The sequence below is a fragment of the Protopterus annectens genome, chromosome 8.part0 (genome assembly GCF_019279795.1).
Source record: "Protopterus annectens isolate FY-2018-M chromosome 8.part0, PAN1.0, whole genome shotgun sequence".
In the NCBI taxonomy this organism is placed as follows: Eukaryota; Metazoa; Chordata; order Ceratodontiformes; family Protopteridae; genus Protopterus; species Protopterus annectens.
Genome location: NC_056741.1, coordinates 520745764 through 520766481, shown reverse-complemented (window position 1 = coordinate 520766481; position 20718 = coordinate 520745764). Strand labels below are relative to the sequence as shown.

Below are 20718 nucleotides of genomic sequence, written 5' to 3'. Positions count from 1 at the left end.
GGAAGGGTCAGTGAGCTTTTATTTTTGAAATACAAATCATGCTAATTATTTTTAAATTCTGGCCAGCTGCATTCAGCTAAGCACTAAGACCTGTTAAGCATTGCATAAACAAAAAAATGGCTGATAATGTTTATGCACTGCTTGGCAGTGCTTGGCTGGTTTGAGCACAATGAAGCACTGCAAAGCATTGCTAAGCACTGCTTGGCTGAGTTGAGCTGGTTTGTGCAGTGCTAAGCGACACCACACATTTTTAAATGTTGCCCAATGGTGTTTAAGATTGAGAAAACAGGCTATATTAAGCAAACTAGGCAAGAATACAGCATAATCTGTCTGGAGTTCTACCTGTGTAGTGACTGTGGCTGGCATTGTACAGGGTGCACTCTTCCGGGTGCAGCAGTGGGGCATTCAGGAGTCCAGGCTGATGTTTGGAATCCTGGTGAAAAACCATGATGACTGCCTGTTGTCATGCTTGAATTTCATGCATGTGTGTTTAGTTGTCACTCCAGTCTATACTACTATTACCAGGTCATATTTTGTTTCCAGGTGAGCTCTGTGGAAATATCAGTCAGTCAGTATTCAGCAGTGACTCAGTAGCTCAATTTGTTAAATGCTCCATACAAAGTACATTATGCCACACACAGACCAGGGTTTGAATCCAGTGCTATGTAGCACTAAAAATTAAAGTATCAGTCATGTAATGATAACAGATTTTCTCTCCACAGGAACTACAGGTAAATGGGTTAGGTAGCCCATATTATAAATAAATAATTGTGTGTTTAGATGTCACAAACTGTTACAGTCATTACCAGGAATGTGAAAATACAGCATAAAATAAAGGAAATAAGTATAATAATAATAATAATAATAAAATTAAATAAAATAAATATGTAATCTTTGGTATGGCTGTATGCCTGGAGTGTCTGTTAAAGGTTGCTGCAGTCAATTAATACATTTGATGCAGATGTTCTCTGCTATTGGGTTCTCACCCCATGCCTGCCAAGCAAGGCATGATAGTTGTTTACTTTCTGTGCTATACACATACATGTCTCTCAAGTGTCACGCTGTCATGTAATGTAATTAGTAGTGTGTAATCGTCCTGTCACAGATTTATCATCAGTATGATTATGTAACTATCAAAGTATCACTACAGCAGCCACAGTACACCTTGGTAGTTATATAGGTCCACCTGATGTGCAAGTGTTCTGTGTAGTTGTGTACCTGCAGTTGTTACTGCTTGGCCCATACTGTCACATGCGGATAGCTTGAGAGGTATGTACATGCTACAGCAGCTATAGGTCACTTGTACACATAAAGAAAGGCCAGACCTGTAGCGTAGATAGCAGTACTGCCATCAAATATATAGCCTATAATGGTATTAATGGACTGAATTTCTCTCTCTCTCTCTCTCACCTCACCCCTTATCTTAATTTATTTATTATTGTTATTCATTGGATGTAACCACAGTGGTGGTGCTGCGGTAGCGTTGTCACCTCACAATAAGACGTTGTCCTGTTCGATTCTCAGCTAAAGCATCTTCTGTGTGGAGACATGCGTGAATGGGCGTACCTTCGTTGAAGGTTGTACGTCAGGGCTGGCAACTCGGTATGAAAAATCTACTGCCAATCATTAGTGGACCAGAGTTCTGCTTTGGCAACCCCTAACCGGGAAAAGCCAAAAGATACAACAACATTGTTATTCATTGGATATGGTTTGCTATTAGCATATGTTGTTACATTAAACTTTATTTTAGGGCATGTGTTTTATTATTATGTATTAAAATGGTTGCATATTATCATATCTTGTTGAATTACCTATTTTGTTGGCCTTATGCCATAACCTTTAATGGCATGCTGTCAGTATACTGATGTTTTGTTATTTAATGTTGCGCGTCACATAATATGAACTGAAATATAATGGGGTTATTTCCAATGTTCTGGCATGCTGTTATTACTGGCAATGGTTTTGCTCACAACTAACCTATACTTATTGCTATACTTGCATCACAACAGCACAACAGGGTAGGCAGGGTAGGCAGGTTCCTGGTGATCCACCTATCCTACCTCAGCTGGCCATGGCACTGGGTCCTGGCATGTCTGGAACCCAGGTTGGTGGTGCTCCCTCTCTTGCCACTGTGCCACCTCCGGGTGGAACCACTTCAGGGGATGGTGCCCAGCCTCCCCCTGGGAGGGTGGTGAAGGTGCAGTAGTCAACCAAGATCAACTACTGGCCATGGTGTGCAGGATCATTCATCAGAACTATGAACTCTGCCTGGGGTGCAGATCATTTCTGTTCTCCTTTTCAACTTTAGAAAGAAGTCATAAGCTGATAGTGGTATGAAAAATAAAAAAAGTAAGCAAAATGGGCACTCATACAAGAGAATTATTTAACAAATAATTGTAATTTAATCATTTATTTGTTGGGAATTTTGCATTTTATTTTATTGCCTGAATTTTTTTGGACATAGCAATGTCTGTTTACACTGCTAGGCATCATTGCATCACAGATCGGGTGCATAGGAGTCATGCATCATGCATGCTTATATACTTTTATTTTACTTTCAAAATGATTGCCTGCTTCTACCACAGAAAATACACCACACATTTCAACTCCGAAAATTTTATTCAAGATTAAACGCTTCTGTTACAGCACTAAAACAGAACTTCATCGGAAATCAGAACTACATCATTTTTTGTCCCTTTTATAATTACAGAAACTGCTAACACCATATTAGAGACATCAGGTGAGATTACTGTAAGACAGTCCATTAACATCATTATAAAAGACACTGTGGTAGACACACCAAACATCCAAGACAGTTTTGTCAGCAAAGCCTTGAACGTGGAACCAGAAGCAACAACTTACATGAGCCTGGATTTTCTTCTCAGTAGGATGCATTTAATAAAGCCCTACACCCCTACTGGTAGTACCTGTTGGGAAATTCTTGGGATAGATCTTCAACAACAGAAGATAATTGGCCACCAAATAAGCATCAGGACATAACAGAGCTCATCTCAATGGTATGATTCACTTAACCAAATAACAAGTGACTGTAAACTTTCAATACAAAGGCTGGAGGAAAAAGTTGCATTACAAGCGCTGCTGTGCTTCACATTGGCCAGAGTCAGACAAGACATGAAAACCACATCATTGCAACATAACTTTAAACTAGTTTTAAGAATTTTTGTTTCATTTTTCCTTTTCAGACTGATTTCAAACTATCTTGGATCCATCCTACACTCTTAAGCTACCTGGTGTTATCTGATGCTGAGGGTTTGTATCATATCAGCCCACTCATGCTGTTTTGATGATGCATATACACACACACACACACACACACACACACACACACACACACACACACACACACACACACACACACACACACACACACAAAGCCTTCATTAGTCCTGTAAATTGTGCTTGAAATCCTGAAATCAGTAATTTTTGTAAGGGAGTGAAATAAGTCTGGAATGGTCACTGAACATGGTACAGTTGAAAGATATGCTGAGCCACTATGGCAGTCTTGTAGTGTAACTAAATTGTCTGTGATGTTCCCAGTTTGGGATGCTGGTAAACTGTTTAGTAATGACAGACAGTTTAGTAACTGTCACCTTGTGCAACCTAATAAATGGCTTGCCTCCTCTTCTGATCATGGAGATACCAGATGTAAACAGGTTAATTAGTTGTCTGGATATATTGTGTGCTTTACGGGTTACTTTTCTAGTTTGTATGTCTAATAGCCTCTGGTAACTATGGTCTATGGTATTTTTCTGATTACAATTTCTGAAGACTCTTTTTGGTACTTTTATTTGGGTGAAGGATAGTGTAGTTGGTTTATTAAATGTGATATGCTTTGGCTGCAGAACAACAGAGGGCTTGGGGGGGGGGGGTTACTTAAAGAAGCAGCATAGCTATATGTGGACTTATGTGGTTGTTCACAATAGGTAGAATCTGTGGTGTCCAGCTTCTATTTGTGGGGTATACATATGGCTCACTGATTTTACATGTCTTAACAAATGTCTGCAAATAGATCGGATGGGACAGATCTTCAGAGTTGCTGTATGCAGACAATGGGGCATTAGAGGCTGACTTTGAGCAAGAACTTCATTAAAGGATAGAGAAATTAAATGGAAAACTGAAGGACGTGGGATGAAACTAAGTACAGATAAAATAGTGGTAATGGCAGCAAACAGGGGAAATCAGAAGAAACTGAGAACTGTGATAGACGGGAAGATAGTGAAACAGTATCTGAGTGGGGGGGGGGGGTTGAGGAGAAGGGAAGTCTGAATGAAGAGGTCAAAGCTGGAATCAGAAGGGCTGCTGCCAAATGGCACTGAGTGTCAGGTGTAGTGTATGACAGAAGAATGTAAAGCTGAAAAGTAAGGTGTGCAAAACATTAGTGCAACCATTACTACTGTATGATACAGAAACCTGGGCAGTAAAGGCAGAGCAGGTGAGAAAGCTAAAGGTGAAAGAAATTAAGTGTCTAAGAAGGGTGGTAGGATACACAATGCAGGACAGATGAAGAAATGAGGACATAAGAGCAGAAGTAAATAGCTCCACTTGCAGAAAAGATCAAAGTGAACAAATTACGGTGGTTTGGACACGTGCAGGAAAAGCAGAATACAATCTTGTGAAGACGATTTGGGACAGTCAGGAGAAAGGTAAGAGGAAATGAGTGTGTCCAGCAAAGAGGTGGATGGATTGTGTGAGAGAAGATCTGCGACAGTCAGACATGAGTGTTGAGGAAGGCAGGAGTGCATCAGCGAATCAAGGGAGTTGGCGACAGTTAACACGACAACCTGACCCCATTTAGAAAAAATGGGAAAAAAGGAGGGTGATGATGATGGTGATGATGGTGATGATTAACAAATGGTAACTTGTTCTTTGTATGTATGTGGAAGGTTCTGTACTGACTCAGGTTTCCATCTATAATTTATTCATTTGTTTGCCTTTGATTACTTGGAAGTCTTAACTGGGCAAAGCCCCATTCATCACAGGCCTAGGGAGAAAAGCTCCATATTGCATACATCTGCACAGGCAGTCAGTATAAGCTAACAATAACAAACAATATATATATATATATATATATATATATATATATATATATATATATATATATATATATATATATATATATATATATATATATATATATATATATATATATAGGGTCCGTTCATAATTTTGAAATACTGAAATCCCGAATTTTCAGTATTTTGAAATTATAACACCAAAGCCTTGAAATCCTGAAACACCAGAAGCACGAAATTCAAAATCCCGAAGTACGGAAATTTTGAATTAGCGCTTCTGGTGTTGCGGTGTGTGAATGGTTAGGTGTTAGTTCGGGTATGTATGTATATGTAAGTGTGTTGGTTAGGGGCTTTAGTGTATGTCAGTGTGTGTGTTGTGACTGTGATGTGTGTGTGCGAGACTGTGAAATGTGTGGGTGTGACTTACCTTTTTGTGTGTCTGTGCGATCTCGGAGTTAGTATATGTATAAGTAGGGGGTTGTGGGGGGCTTGCTTCCCTGCTTATATGTGGTCTAGGTTTGACTGTGTGCTTGCTGCATTATTTTACAGTACATATATAGTCACACTGATACTTTAATACACAGGAAGTAGACGATGCATATGCATATTTTATCCAAACAGTTATTCACCAGAGATCTGTAAACATGATATAAAGTGAGAGGACTATGATATCTATTTAATTTAGTTGCATAAAGAGAGGTCTTAGTAATGGGTTTGGTAAAAGGGCAAGACTATTTTGTTGATAGGTTTGATTTCACTGTGATTTTAAATTATAGATTTAATAACATTTGAATAAGAAGGGGATTTATGTACTAATAATGTTGTTACAAGTGCTGGATCATTTTGTTGATGTATGTTTTCAATGAGTTTTTAAATTGTAGATGAGATAAGTACGTCTTACATGTGTTAGGACCGAGCTCCACAGTTTAGCAACATATCCTGTAAGACATTTAGAAGGATAGTATCACATCAACTTCATTACTGTCTGTCAGTGCAGAGTTAACTGTGCTTGCTAAAAGTTGCTTTATCTGTACAAGCTACTGCATTTACTCCTAGTACTACATTACAGTTTTTAAGAATTGTCTCCTGCTCTGCTTACAGGGCTGAGTTAACTGTGTTTGCTAAAAGTTGCTTTATCTGTACAAGCTACTCCATTTACTCCTAGTGCTTCATTACAGTTTTTTTTAAGAATGTTTACTGTTCTGCTTACAGGGCTTAGTTAACTGTGTTTGCTAATATTTGCTATTTCTGTACAACCTACTGCATTTACTTTAAGTGCTACATTAGTTGTTTAAAATGTAATATCTGTTCTGCTTGCTGCTTGTTTACTAATATTTGTTATTTCTGTACAACCTACTGCATTTACTTTTAGTGCTACATTAGTTCAAAATGTAGTATCTGCTCGGCTTTCATGACTTACTCAGCTAGGAATACTGTTATTGCTACATTGGTTCTTTCTTGTCTCTATTATACCTCACTTATCCTCTGATTCTCTACGGTTTTGGTAGGTCGGGTCTCTCATGTGTCTTTTCTTAATTTCTTGGTCTAACCTTTTGCATGTGTTCCGCCTTATCTCTTGCAGCTTCTACCGACGGGTAAAACACTCTGTGGTCATCACCTGCCTAACAGACTCGCCCAGCAAAATACTTTGTGAAAAAGTTATAAATCTGCTTAAGTTACCTGCCTGAAGCAGCTCCAAAAACAAACTAAAAAGCACAGCTTTCTAGCTCAGCTGTAGGCATTCCTTCTACTGCAATTTATCCACACTTTGAATCTGTTTTTAAAACTATCTGCTTTTTAAAAAGTGAAACTGCTCCTTTTTATTTAAAGTATTATTACAGAGCAGGTGAGTACATAAACAGGTAGTTTTTTTGGCTGTAGTAACTTACTTTGGCCACCAGGAAGGAGCACAGTGCCAGTAGTCTATCATATTCCTTGCTATTTTGACTAACATCTTCTTCTTCTGGCTTTTCCCAGGTAGGGATTGGCACAGCGGATCACATGTCTGCTCATGACTGGCAGTGGCATTTTACGGTGTCGAGTTGCCAGCCCAACTCCCAACCTTACACAGAAGGCACACATGCACTCACACCTAGGGCCAATTTAGAGTGTCCAATCCACCTACAGCATGTCTTTGGGATGTGGGAGGAAACTGGAGCACCCGGAGGAAACCCACGTGACCACAGGGAGGACATGCAGACTCTGCACAGAAGGCACCCCAACTGAGGATTGAACCAGGGAACCTTATGCTGTGAGGCAACAATGCTAACCGCTGCACCACTGTGGCCGCCCTGCTGTTTTGACTTACAATAGTACCAATAGCTTTTAGTTTAATGTTATTTTAACTCTCAATAGTTTCAGTATAAGTAGGTTTAATGTTGCCACTCACACTCTAGAGTATTATTTAACCCCTAGTACGTCTTCTGTACCCTTTGTCTCCTGTTTTTAAATTTATATCTGCAACATCACCTGCCCTGTAGTAATACCTTAAATAAAAAGGAACAGTTTCACTTTTTAAAAACTCACAAGATGGGTTTGCCAACTGGCTCACCGACAGAACCCACACTGTAAAAGCTGCAGACTCCAAATCTGACCTCAAAGCAGTGACAAGTGGAGTACCACAGGGTTCCGTCCTGGGACCTCTCCTGTTTGGTATTTACTTCTCTGAAGTACAGGCTAACACAGAAGGCCTCTGGTTAATGAAGTTCGCAGATGACTGCAAACTAGGTGCCACAGTCAAGTCCCCAAATGATGTGGACATCCTACAGAAGGTCTTCACTGAGACAGATGCCTGGTGTCAGAGCCATGGCCTCAAGCTCAATGCCAAAAGTGCAGTGTCATCCCCTTTGGTAAAAACTCTGTACCCATGAACTACCACATAGGCAGCAATCTACTTAACACTGAATGTGTGATACGAGACCTTGGGACCCAGGTGGACAGTAGTCTCTCCTTTGATAGTCACATTGCCACAGTAGTCAGGAAGTCCTTCTACGTGGCACACATCATCATAAAATGGTTCTCATCCAAGAAAAAAGAGGTCATGGTTCCCCTCTACTCGACACTCATTAGACCCATTATAGAGTACAACGCCCCTTTTGGAATGTACCTCACAAGACATCTGCAGCAGCTGGAAAGGCCACAGAAGTACCTCACAAAGAGGATTACTGGCCTCAAACAAATGCCCTACACTGACTGCCTCAGAAAACTCCAGCTTTACTCTGTAGCATATCGCCTACTTCGAGGTGATCTCTGCCTAACATATAAAGCTATGTCAAACCCAGAGCTATTGGACATGCTACACCTAAAGAAATCCCAATTCCTCCGAGCTACACACTCTAGGGACCTTAACCTTGTCACCACAATAAATAGGACATGCTGGAAGGAGATATTCCTGTCCCAGAGACTTCCTATACTCTGGAACAAGCTACCCATCTATGTCAAGCCAAGTTCTTCATTAGCACTCTTCAAGAAAAATCTTGATGAGTGGATGGGAAATAGGAAATACACCCCAGGGATCACTTCTGTGTCTTTGCTCGACAGTGGCACAGGAAAATAACTTTCTTGGGTGGCGTAAGCCATGGAATCTTGCTGGCTAGGCTTACGTAGGCCCTTGGGCCGATAGCCTAGTATGAACCTATGAACCTATTTCCATCTCTGACTTGCTCTCTTTTTACCTCTTCAGCTCTGATTTTCACAGTTGCTTCCTTTCTGATTGCTATTTTCAGTGCTGTTTCACACTGCTGACCTGACCCTGTCAGTACTGGTTCCAAACAGCTAGGCCACTGTGATATCCATCTCCACATGCTATCTAAACCCTCCCCCAGTTTCTTTCACTTTCTTTTCTTTCCAACCCCTCCCTCAGACTCTTTAACTTTGCCTTCTTTCTTGTGGCCCACCTTTACCTCTCTGAACCACTCTAATCCCTTCCCTATACTACTGCTAGAACGTCCCTTTCCCCCCTTGCATACTTTCCTTTGAACTTACCTTCCACACCCCTGATTGTTTTTTTTGTTTATTTTTTTGACCTTGGATTCTTCCTTCCCTTGGCTCTACCTGCTCCGTTCACTGTGTGGGCTCACTCTGCTCTCCTATTCTACTCCCAAATCCCACCCACCCCAATACCCCTACACTTATACTTACCTAGCTACTCCCACCACTTCCACAGTCCAATCCACACTACCCATCATACCCCCCAAAAATCCCCTTTCACAGTTCACCCATTAAAGTAAGCCTACCCTTCAGTCTACTCCCAAACACAACTCATCCTGATAAACAACCAATTAACCTAAACCATAATCTCTTACTCAAATAAACTAACTTCCCAACTTAACTCACCCCTTACTTCTACTATAATAACCACCATCATGACTCTCAAACCTCTATTCCTACTTACTCAAATAATACTTCTAATTACCTTAACTTACCAGAACTATATCACTCAACCTACTAACGCAAACCACTCCCCCCATTTCTCACCACTACCCTATCCTGTACAAAGTACACATTTATTGTTACCCTTATATCTCCCAGTCTCTACCTCTTCACTACTACTACGTTCTTCCCCTATAGACTCCTACCTAACTCTAAAAACACTGTTCCCAACTACACCAGTCTAATGTCCACAAAACTCTCTCTACCTGCATACTACACCCCAAACAAACCAAATACCTCATCCCTCATTTTATCTCTATCCTTCTTTCTGGGGACATCCACCCAAACTAAGGCCCCTCTACCACACCAAATTCAACCCCCCAAACCCACCCCCAAGCAACAGGCAAACCTCTCCATTTCTCAGCTCTAAATGCTCAGAGCCTACGTAACAAAATTCCAAACCTTCATGCCTGGCTTCACATAACCAACCCAATATTCTCTCCATCTCAGAAACCTGGCTTAAGCCCCATATACAAGATTCTGAAATAACTCCTCCCAACTACCGCATGTTAAGGAATGACAGAACACAAAAAAAGTGGTGGTGTAGCACTCCTTTACTCGGCATCCCTCTTAGTCACTCCCTATACCAAACCCTTTCTCAAACTTGGCAAGGCAGAAATAATACCAGCCCTACTCCTCCTAAACAAGCATAAACTCATATTTGTTCTCTCCCTCTATATTCCTCCTGGAGACAATATCTCATCCCTTGAAGATATTCTCTCCTGGGTCTCTACTAACATTACTCATGAAACCATAATCCTGGGAGATGTGAACATAAACTGGGCCACAATCCAATCTCCCACTAACTCACTCAATATTAACTTATATAACTTTAGACAACTAATCAATTCTACTACCAGGCCTTCCATGAACTCCTTTACTGGAAGTACAATAGGCTGGATTCTAGTATCCCATCCTCACTATATCTCTGATAGTGGTATTCTCCCAGACCAACTAGCTGACCACTTCCCCACTTTTGCTCACTATCTCCCTTCTTCCATACAACTAACTCACACCTATATTTCCACTCGCTGCCTAAAGAACTTCAATTCTGAAACCTTCTCAAATGCACTAAAAAGTACAAACTGGAGCCCATTAAAGACTCTTCCCCTAGATAATGCTCTCTGCTACTTTAAATCTACTTTCACAAACCTGCTAAACTTCTTTGCTCCTCGAAAACAAAATGTATAAAAACTAACCCTGTACCCTGGTTAACCAAAAACAGCGGTTAGCATTGTCACCTTACAGCAAGAGGTTCTCCCATTTGATTCTTGGCTGGAGCGCCTTCTATGTGGAGTCTGCATGTCCTCCCCGTGATTGAGTGACGTTAAAGACATGCAGATAGGTGCGAGCATGAATGGGGGTGCCTTCCTTGAAGGTTGGGCATCTGGCTGGCAACTCAGCACCAGAAAATCCACTGCCAATCATTAGCAGACCGGAGTTATGCTGTGGCAACCCCTAACTGGGAAAAGCCAAAAGACATTACTTATCTTAGCTATCATGTGACTCCATGACAAAGCCTGGACACATTACCATGAAAATAAAACCACTATCACCCTAAACAAATATAAAACACTACGAAATAAAGTAAAAAACGTATTACCTCAGACCGCAAAGCCTATTTCTCCACTCTCCAAATCAACCACAACACCAGTCTCAAACTATTTTAGAAATTAATCTCATCTCCCCTCAACCCAGGAAAAAAAGAAAACCCTTGCCCCCAACCCAGATGCCCCTGATATGGACTTAGCCACCCAATTGAACTCTTTCTTCAAAGAGTCCGTAAGCAAGATAACATCATCCTTCACCAACACCTCTACAACCCCTCCTCAGTGTGCTCCCATCCCTTCCTCCCCTAGCATTCCTTGCCCCTACCCTCCACCTTTCTCTATGAATCCCATCTCTATATCCACCATAAAAAAACTTCTCCTAAAATTAAAACCTGGTTCCAATGCCCCTGATGAAATTCCCTTATACTTCCTAAAAGTAGCAGCAGAAGCCATTGCTCTCACTGTCAGCATACTAATTAATCAGTCTATCTCAGAAAGCCAGGTCCCCCAGCTCTGGAAGAAAGCCTTTATTATTACTTAGGAAACCTTTTTATAGATACATAAGATGTGGAAGGAGTAAAGATACACAAATTGATAAACTGTGTGCAGATTCTAAAATTTATTCTTAGACACAACAGGTTCTAGATATATTTACAAAATCTTATGCAAAACAGTTTGGCTCCACAAAAGGGGTGGTAAGTTGTCCTAGTGACATCCAGGTAACCCCAGATACTGGAATCAAATTAGATTTTATTGAAAAAGAACTGTGCAAACTAGATCCAAACAAAGCACAGGGAGGAGATGGGATAAGCAACAATGACCTGAGAATACTTAAGCAAGAACTTACACTGCCAATCTATTATTCACTAGGTCATATAAATATGGGGAGATTCCTCAAGATTGGAGACATGCACCTATTAAACCTGTCTTTAAGGGAAAGGGGAGTAGGACAAACCCAGAATCATATAGACCCTTAAGTCTACTTTCATGTATTGGAAAAATAATGGAGAAGGTAATACTGGATAAGTTATTGTCAGAACTGGATAGGTTGGGACTTGAAACCATACATCAGCATGCATATGTTGAAAAGAGATCTATTACCACCTGTAACATGATGTTCTATAACAATATAATAATAGCTATGAATGAACGATTGTGCTGTGATATGATTTATATAGATTTAACTTCAGCATTTGACAGGGTCATGCACAAAACACTGATCAATAAATTAGTACAACTAGGTATTGATGTACTGTTGATAAGATGGATAGCTGCATGGCTTACAAATAGGACATGGCAAGTATCATAGACCAACCAGACAGGTGAAATCCTTGGTTACAGTCAAGGTGTCCCACAGGGTTCTGTACTAGGCCCTTAATTGTTTAGATTGTATCTTTCAGATCTTACTTTTTCATCTCAGATGTTCTATAATCGATATGTTGACGACCTGAAATTGGGTAAACTGATTACAGGTGTTGCAGATAAGGCATGTCTGCAAAATAATTTTACTAAATTGACCATTTGGACACAGGAGAATAATATGTTGATAAATACATCAAAAACTAAGCATATGAGATTTCGGAGACATAAACCGAAAGGTGAATATTTAATACAGCACACAGTGATTGAAACTGTAAACTCATTTAAGGACCTGGGTATATGGGTAGATTCAGCTATGAGTTTTTCTAATCATATCAACCAATTGGCTAATGATAGTTATAGAACTATAGGTTGTATAAAAAGATTTATAAAGTCTAGGAAATCAAACATAGTGAAGTCATTGTTTGTTAGTTACATTAGACCCAAACTTGAGTATGGAATAACAATATGGAAACCCTATAGGAAAACAAGCATGAATAAACTGGAAAGAGTACAGCGGAAATATACTAAGGGCATCCATGGATGTGAAAATCTATGCTCATAGGTTGGTACTAGGCTATCAGCCCTAGGGCCTATACAAGCCTAGCCATAACAATTCCCTGGCTATTTCTTCCCACATTATTTACTTTCCTGGACCCCTGTCTAGCAGGGCGACTGACGTGATCCCTGGGGTGAATTTCCTTTCTCCCATCCAATCGACAAGGTTCCTCTTGAAGAGGTCCAAAGAGGCACTCTGCTTTACATGTATGGGCAATCTATTCCAGAGTCTGGGGAGTCTCTGGGTCAGGAACCTATCCCTCCAGCATGTTTTGTTTATTGTGATGACAAGGTTTAGATCCCTGGAGCGTGTAGCTCTGAGGGATTGGGATTTCTTTAAGTGTAGCATGTCCAACAGCTCTGGGTTTGACATGGCCTTGTATGTTAAGCAGAGATCGCCTCTGAGAAGACGATATGCGACAGAGTATAGCTGGAGTTCTTTAAGGCGGTCAGCGTAGGGCATCTGCTTTAGGCCTGTGATTCTTTTAGTGAGGTATTTCTGAGGCCTTTCCAGTTGTTGCAGATGTCTTGAGAGGTACATACCAAATAGGGCGTTGTATTCTATAATGGGTCTAATGAGGGATGAGTACAGTGGGACAATGACATCCTTTTTTCTGGATGAAAAGCCCTTCGTGATGAGGTGTGCCACATAGAAGGATTTCCTGACTGTTGTGGCGATGTGGTTATCGAAGGTGAGACCACTGTCCACCTGTGTCCCTAAGTCTCTTATCACACTTTCTGTGTTTAGTGTACTGCCACCTATATGGTACTTCATGGATACATGTTTTTCCCAAAGGGGATAACAATACATTTCTTGGCATTGAGCTTGAGCCCATGGCTCTGGCACCAAGCATCTGTTTCTGTAAGGCCCTTTTGTAGAGTATCCACATCATTTGGGATTCAATAATGGCTCCCAGTTTGCAGTCATCTGCAAACTTTGTTAGCCAGAGTCCCTTAGTGTTGACCTGTACTTCAGAGAAGTAGATGCCAAACAAGAGCGGCTCCAGGACTGAACCCTGAGGTACTCCACTTGTCACTTGTCTGGAGCTGGATTTGGAGTTGGCTACTTTTACAGTGTGGGTTCTATCAGTAAGCCATTTAGCAACCCATTGGGTGACATAGGGATTAATGCCCAACTTAGTAAGTTTATCTATGATTCCAGAGTGGGGGATGGTGTCAAAGGCCTTGGCAAGGTCTAGATAGGCTGTGTGGACCACCTTACCCTTGTCCATGGCTCTGGAGACTGATTCAAAGAAGTGAATCAGGTTCAGGAGACAAGATCGGCCCTTCACAAACCCAAACTGGGTGGGGTCCAGTGTTTGAAGGTTGCCAATGTCTTTGTTTATAAGTTCCATGATAATACGCTCCATGGCCTTGCAGATACGGCTTGTCAGACTGATGGGACAGTAGTTTCCGGGATCTAAGGTGGATCCCCCCTTGTGGATTGGGATAACTGTAGCTCTGCACCACTCAGTGGGCATGAAACCTGAGGTGAGGCTATGATTAAACATGACACTTAGGTGAGGTGCCAGTTCATATTGTAGTTCATGTAGTACACAGCCCGGGATGTCATCTGGTCCCATGGATGCTGTATTTTTGGCTTTAGAGAGTGCGTTTTGTACCTGTGTGGCCGTTATTACTGGAATTTGGCAATATTCCGGTATTGAGATGGGCCATTTAGGGGGTGAGAGGGGGGTGAAGTTGGCACTGAATCGATCTGCCAGGATATTGGCAATATCCTTCAGATCAGTATATTTAATGCCATTCTGTTTTAACTCAGAGCAGATCTGAGCATTGTCATTTAGATTCTTGACATAGTTATAGAATGCTTTGTGGTTGTCTTTGGAATCTTTGGCAATTTTATTTTCGTAACTAGCTTTGGAGGATTTTATGAGGCATCTCAGTTTCTTACTGAGGCTGGTAAGGGAGTTTTTTGCATCCTGGGATTTTCCTCTTTTCTGCAAAAGTTTCTTCCTTTTGTTGTAAAGTTTGTTTATGGCAGGGGACCACCAGATTGGCTTCCTTTTTTTGGATGAGAGCATTTTGGGATGGCACGATTCATGCATGAGTGGATGTGCTCATACAGTGCCTTAATGTAGGATTCAGAAGTTGAACTTTCAGTTCCCATCTGCATGGGTGTCATGAAGTTTGTCACTTCTGACTTGAGTAGCATGAAGTTGGCTTTGGAGAAGTTTTTTATGGTGGTTTCTTTATTGGGGGGTGGGGGTGGGATGTGGATGTTAAGGGTGATTAGCTTATGGTCAGACCTGACTAACGAGGGGGTGACCATAGATATGAAGCATTGATTTCCCATGTTGGTAATGACCAGGTCTAGGATATTGGAGCCCCTGGTGGGACTATGGATTAGTTGATCCAGGGCATTGGAATTTATGAATTCCAAGAACCGTTGTGCAAAGGTGTTGGGACATGAGTAGTTTTCCCAGTTAATGGCAGGGTAGTTAAAATCACCCAGTATTAGGGTGTTTGGTTCTATCTTAATATTTTCCAGTATGTTTAGAAAGGTGTAGTGAGAATCTTGGGGTATGGTGGGGGATCTGTAGCAAGCTACAATTTGGATTGCAGTCTTACCTAGTGTTAGTTGCACTTGGAGAATTTCAGACACATTGTGTTGGCCAACTAGCCTGGTGGTGTGAATATCCTTGGTGAATATTGACACTCCTCCACCTTTAGTGATTTGGTCCTGGTTTGGTGGCCGAAAAGTGTGGTAAGAGTTGTAGCCTGGTATTGCAGGGGTGCTGTCTGGATCCTTGAACCAGGTCTCAGTTACTGCACAGATATCGATGTTCTCCATTTTTAGGAGTGCCTCGAGAGAGTGCATTTTGAGGTTTAGACTTCTAGCATTGAGTAGCATTACCTTCAGATTTTGCATGCTTGTACCTGTTACGGTGGTGGTTTTGTCTTTTGAAGTTTGCCTAAAAAAGGCACTATAGGGGTGGCAAGAGCCTTAGCCAGTAACCTGAATCCCAGGGGCGACAGGTGCAGACCATCTTTGGCAAAGCATTTATTATGAAAGACTAAATTATTTGAACTTGTACAGTGTCTCTTACAGATATTTAAGAGGAGATCTTATTCAGGTATATAGGGCATTTAGGGACAACTACCTCTGGGAATGTTTGGGGTTATCAAAAAGTACTAGAGAATCATCAGATAACCTATGTAGGAGGTTCTACAGGGATGTGAAGTGTACTAAATGATTCTCTGACAGAGTAGCTGATGCTTGAAACAGACTACCAAATTACATTAAAGCAAGCACTAGTTTAAATATTTTTAAGAACAGCCTGGACATTTATTATGGGAACAAGTGTTTTGACATATTGGCAAGCTAGAAGGGCTTTAATGCCCATGCTTGAAACATTTGTATGTATGTATGTATGTATATATTCCTCTACATAAAGGAGGTAATAATAATGACATTCCAAACTTCCTCCCTATTGCTGTCTTATCTCCTATTTCTAAGCTTCTTGAAAAATGTATCCACCAACAACTCTTACCCCATCTCATCAGCAACTAGCTTCTTACCCCCACACAGCATGGATTCAGAACCAGTCATAGCACTTCCACTGCTCTCCTTTCCTTCCTTGAAAAAATTAACAAAGCCCATGATTCCAGCCATTTCATGTCCACCCTTCTCCTCTACTTCTCCAAGGCATTTGAAACTATTTCCCACAACCTGTTTCTTAATAAACTCTCCAAACTAAAACTATCCCTTCCTGTACCAAGTGGTTCTCCAGCTATCTCACAACCAGACAACAAGCCATCAAATGGAATAAAGCCATGCCACCCTTCCTTAATACTCCCAAAGGTGTCCCCCAAGGTTCTATTTTAGGCCCCCTACTATTCAACATATTCATTAACGACTTCTACCAAGCCATTCCAAACTCCAGCCTCATCCAATATTCCAACGATTCTACCATTATCTGTTCCTCCCCTTCTATCTCCACTCTTAATAAGCTTACCCAAACCACCTTCTCCTCTACTGAGCAGTGGATGCTAGACAACCATCTGGCTCTTAATGCAACCAAAACTAAATGTATGTTATTCACCACCTCCAAAACCTCCTCCCTAGATAAACACTCTTTTATAATCACCAGAAAAAAGAATACTCCCTTAGAAATAGTCTCTGACACTAAACTGCTAGGAGTACTCATAGATGATCAACTAAAATTCAACAAACATTTACAAGTTTGTTTGTTTGTGTCTTTTGGCTTTTCCCGGTTAGGGGTCGCCACAGCGGAACTCCGGTCCGCTAATGATTGGTAGTTGATTTTTATGTGCTGAGTTACCAGTCCTGATGCACAACCTTCAATGAAGGTACATTCATTCACGCATGCCTCCACGCAGAAGACACTCTAGCTGAGAATCGAACTGGACAGCGTCTTACTGTGAGGCGACAATGCTACCGCAGCACTACCACCGCGGGTGCATCTATCCTTGGCAACCTGCAATCCTCCCTCAAAACAAAACTCTCCTCTTGGTATAACAAGATATTAAAATTTGCAGCAAGTCACAGAACCATTTCTCACTATTGTAATTCTCTTCACCAACTAAACTGGCTTGAACTACCTAACCTCCTCACTTATACCCAACATATCTAAGCACACAAACTCATTTACAACCCATGTCTTTGTTCCTCCCTAGCCACTACCTTTGAAATGTATGAACCAGAATGACTTCTAAGATCTAATTCCCAAAACCTAATTAAACTGCACAAACCCACACGTCCAGCTGGGAATCACCTAATGTCCTTCTCTCTTGCACGCCTCTGGAATTCTCTGCCATCACCTATCTGCATCACCAACAGTCTCTACACATTTAAAACCTTGTTGCACTCACAACTAACTTCACAATGTTCCCATCCTACCTAATTCTTCTAATGCCAATTCCTACTTTCCTAGAACTAAATACATCATCACTCCCTCCTATAATTCCACAGCTCTATTAAACTATTTGACCAACAGTTACACTATGCTGCTACTTTTGTGTGAGACAGTGTTTTTTTATTGCTGTTTTATAAACTATACTGAGGTATTCTATCATTGTTAAACTTTTTTTTATTATATTTACTTTGTATTCCTATGAGATAATCTGTGATGTAAATGTCAAATGTGTACTATGTATTTGTATTTTTTCTGGAGCTTTTCTCCCCAGGAATCCATTGAAAACAGGCTCATTGTGGCCCAATTGGGCTATCCTGGCAAACAAACTGCAAATAAATAAATAAATAAATAAATAAATAAATAAATAAATAAATAAATAAAAATAAATAAATTATTAGTGTAGGGGGTCTCATAACTGAATGCATGTAATATATCTAGTTAGTTTGGTGTATACAGAGCAGTAAATAGAAGCATGTCGACAAATAATGTCTGCTTAGGAAAAAAAAATAGAAAATAGATATTTGGTAAAAGATATTCAAAACATGTCAGTATAGTTAGTAACTTTAAACAGATAAGAGCACAATTTAAACTTGTGAACTATAAAAAGTATTTATGGATTACTTTTAACAGACAAGTAAATATACAATAATGTTCACTACAGCACAGTTGTCTACACTATGTTCCTATATACTCAGCTAGATGCAAAAGGTAGCTAACAATATATAACCAGTAAAGTAGAAAATAATAAACTGCATGTGACTATAATAAGCAATCAATAACTGACAAAAAAGGTTCAGTTGAGTATGTTGACTTGCTCCCCTATAATCAGCAGGTGTCTGCACTCCTTTGCTGTCTAGCTCTCTTCTCAATCTAACTTAGAAAGATGACGATGCTGTTGACAAACTTTAAATGTCCACACCCCTCAGAAACTTGTCAGTAATGAGGAGCCTTGCAGGAATTGCTGCAGGACAATGATAATAGGGAATTAGGTCATCTCTGCCTCCTTTTTGTAGAAAGACATAATATGCAGGCCTTCTCACAGCAGGTTTCTATTCTGCAGTTGTCTCCCCAGGTCTCTACAGTATGGATTAAGGGCCAGGTAGAATTTGTTTTCTTTATGTACACTTTTCTCCTCTCTGTCTTACATTGTGTGCCCTTCCCCTCAGTCTAATTCACACGTTTGAAAATGATCTTAAAATAGTTTCAGAATGTTCCACTAATCCTGATCTTTTCAGTAATAAGGAGTTTGTATTCTACCAGCAGAAATCATTATTAAAAATAACTGCGGTTATCACTGGGTTGTTAAAGTTAATTTCAGGAGAGCAATGACTGCATTTTATTGAACCTTAAGCTAACCGACATCACTGAAAACCAGCATTGTAAAAGTGCATGTTGGTTTGCTTAATAGTGCCTAAGGTAAATGAAAACATACAGAGAAAGTTATCCTCCTTAGAGTCATACAGTCTAGCTTAAATTTTTATTTCGATCTTTATGGTAGCATTGGTCACTGATTAACGTGCTGCAAAGCATAGTAAAACTAAAAGTAATTTTAACCAAATGCATTATCTCTGTCTGATAATTATACTTTATACTTTCCAGATAAATCCTAGAAATGAAAGAGAAGAAAGTTCAAGAAAAAGGATGTACATTATGGAGCAGTCAATCAGAAGTGGTCAAGAAAGAAAAGCTTTACCTGAAGGAGCCAAAGAAAGACGACGGAGTCATGAAGATGTAGTCAGAGGTGGGGATACCTTTAAAGAAATATCTAGAGTCAAAGCTTTATCTGAAAGGGCCACAGAAAGAAGGCAAAGTCATGAAGGTCTCCTCACAGATAAAGATATCTTTAAGGAAGCATTTGCAGTTAAATCTTCAGGTAGAAGAATGGAAGAGACTGAAAGTATGCATTTGCATGAAGGCTCTTTAAAGGAAAGTATTAAAGTGAATGTCAGTGCCAAAAAATTAAAAGACACCCAAGAAATAACTTCTGCAGGGCATGCTGTTAAGAGTGTCTACATTAGAAAATCATTAAGTAAACAAATGGAAGATCCGAAGACAGAGAATGCTCTATCTATGAAAGAGAGAGTTAAAAGATACTCCAAGGAAATACCCGCCGATTATCAAATGGAAGACATTACTCTATCTCTCAGACCAACTCCTGTATTTGCAGGGAAAAGGTATTTGCACATGGACGTCAAAACAGACCATGAAGAAACAACATTCCCATTAGTGAAAGAAGACGAAGACCCGCCCACCCATAAAGTAAATGATGATGAAACAAGCCAGTCATGTGCAAGCTCAAGAAGGAAGGAGACTCCGGCCAGTTAGATGAGCATATATTAATTTTTGCAGAGTTTGTAAGTCCAATTATATACCTGTTTGATATTTATGACAATGGATATACTAATAGGCACAAGACAAGACGAGCGTACACTGCAAAGTCCAACAAGGTTTAATAGCTGAGTAAAACAAGCTTACAGCAATCAGAAGTCTGGTGCACACTGCAGTAACTGCCAAGCAATAAAAAGTTAAAAATGATCTGGCTGCACAGAATCCATGTCACAAAGTGTAAAGCGCTTTTTGTTAGGAAACACTTCTCCTAACTTCTTCAGACAATAGTGCTCAGAAAGAAAAAACAAGTTTAAGTACTATCCTAGTGACTCATACTCGTTAATACAATTAAGCCAAATAAGCACAGTCACATAATTTAAAGGTGTAATCCTAAAATACTGAAGTCAAACAGTTTGTTTTTTGTTAAGTCATTAGGTAAAATGAGTGCCTTAGTTTTATAAAAAAACAAAGTTCTGTTGTCTTATAACAGAACATATAGTAAATCAAATAGTATTAATTAAAATTGTAGTTAGTTCACTTTACTTATAACTAATGTTCAGG

General features: G+C 40.2%; 1 protein-coding gene across 2 annotated transcripts in view; it reads left to right on the top strand.

Annotated features, from left to right (window-relative positions):
- The window catches only part of LOC122808904, a 1046088-nt gene extending 1025841 nt beyond the window's left edge, over positions 1 to 20247 (top strand). For both annotated transcript variants that reach the window (XM_044080021.1, XM_044080020.1), the window contains exon 8: positions 19429 to 20247. In XM_044080021.1, the coding sequence (XP_043935956.1) occupies positions 19429 to 20154 (726 nt within the window). In that variant the 3' untranslated portion in view covers positions 20155 to 20247. The remainder of the gene's footprint in view (positions 1 to 19428) is intronic.
- Positions 20248 to 20718: the final 471 nt, after the last annotated feature.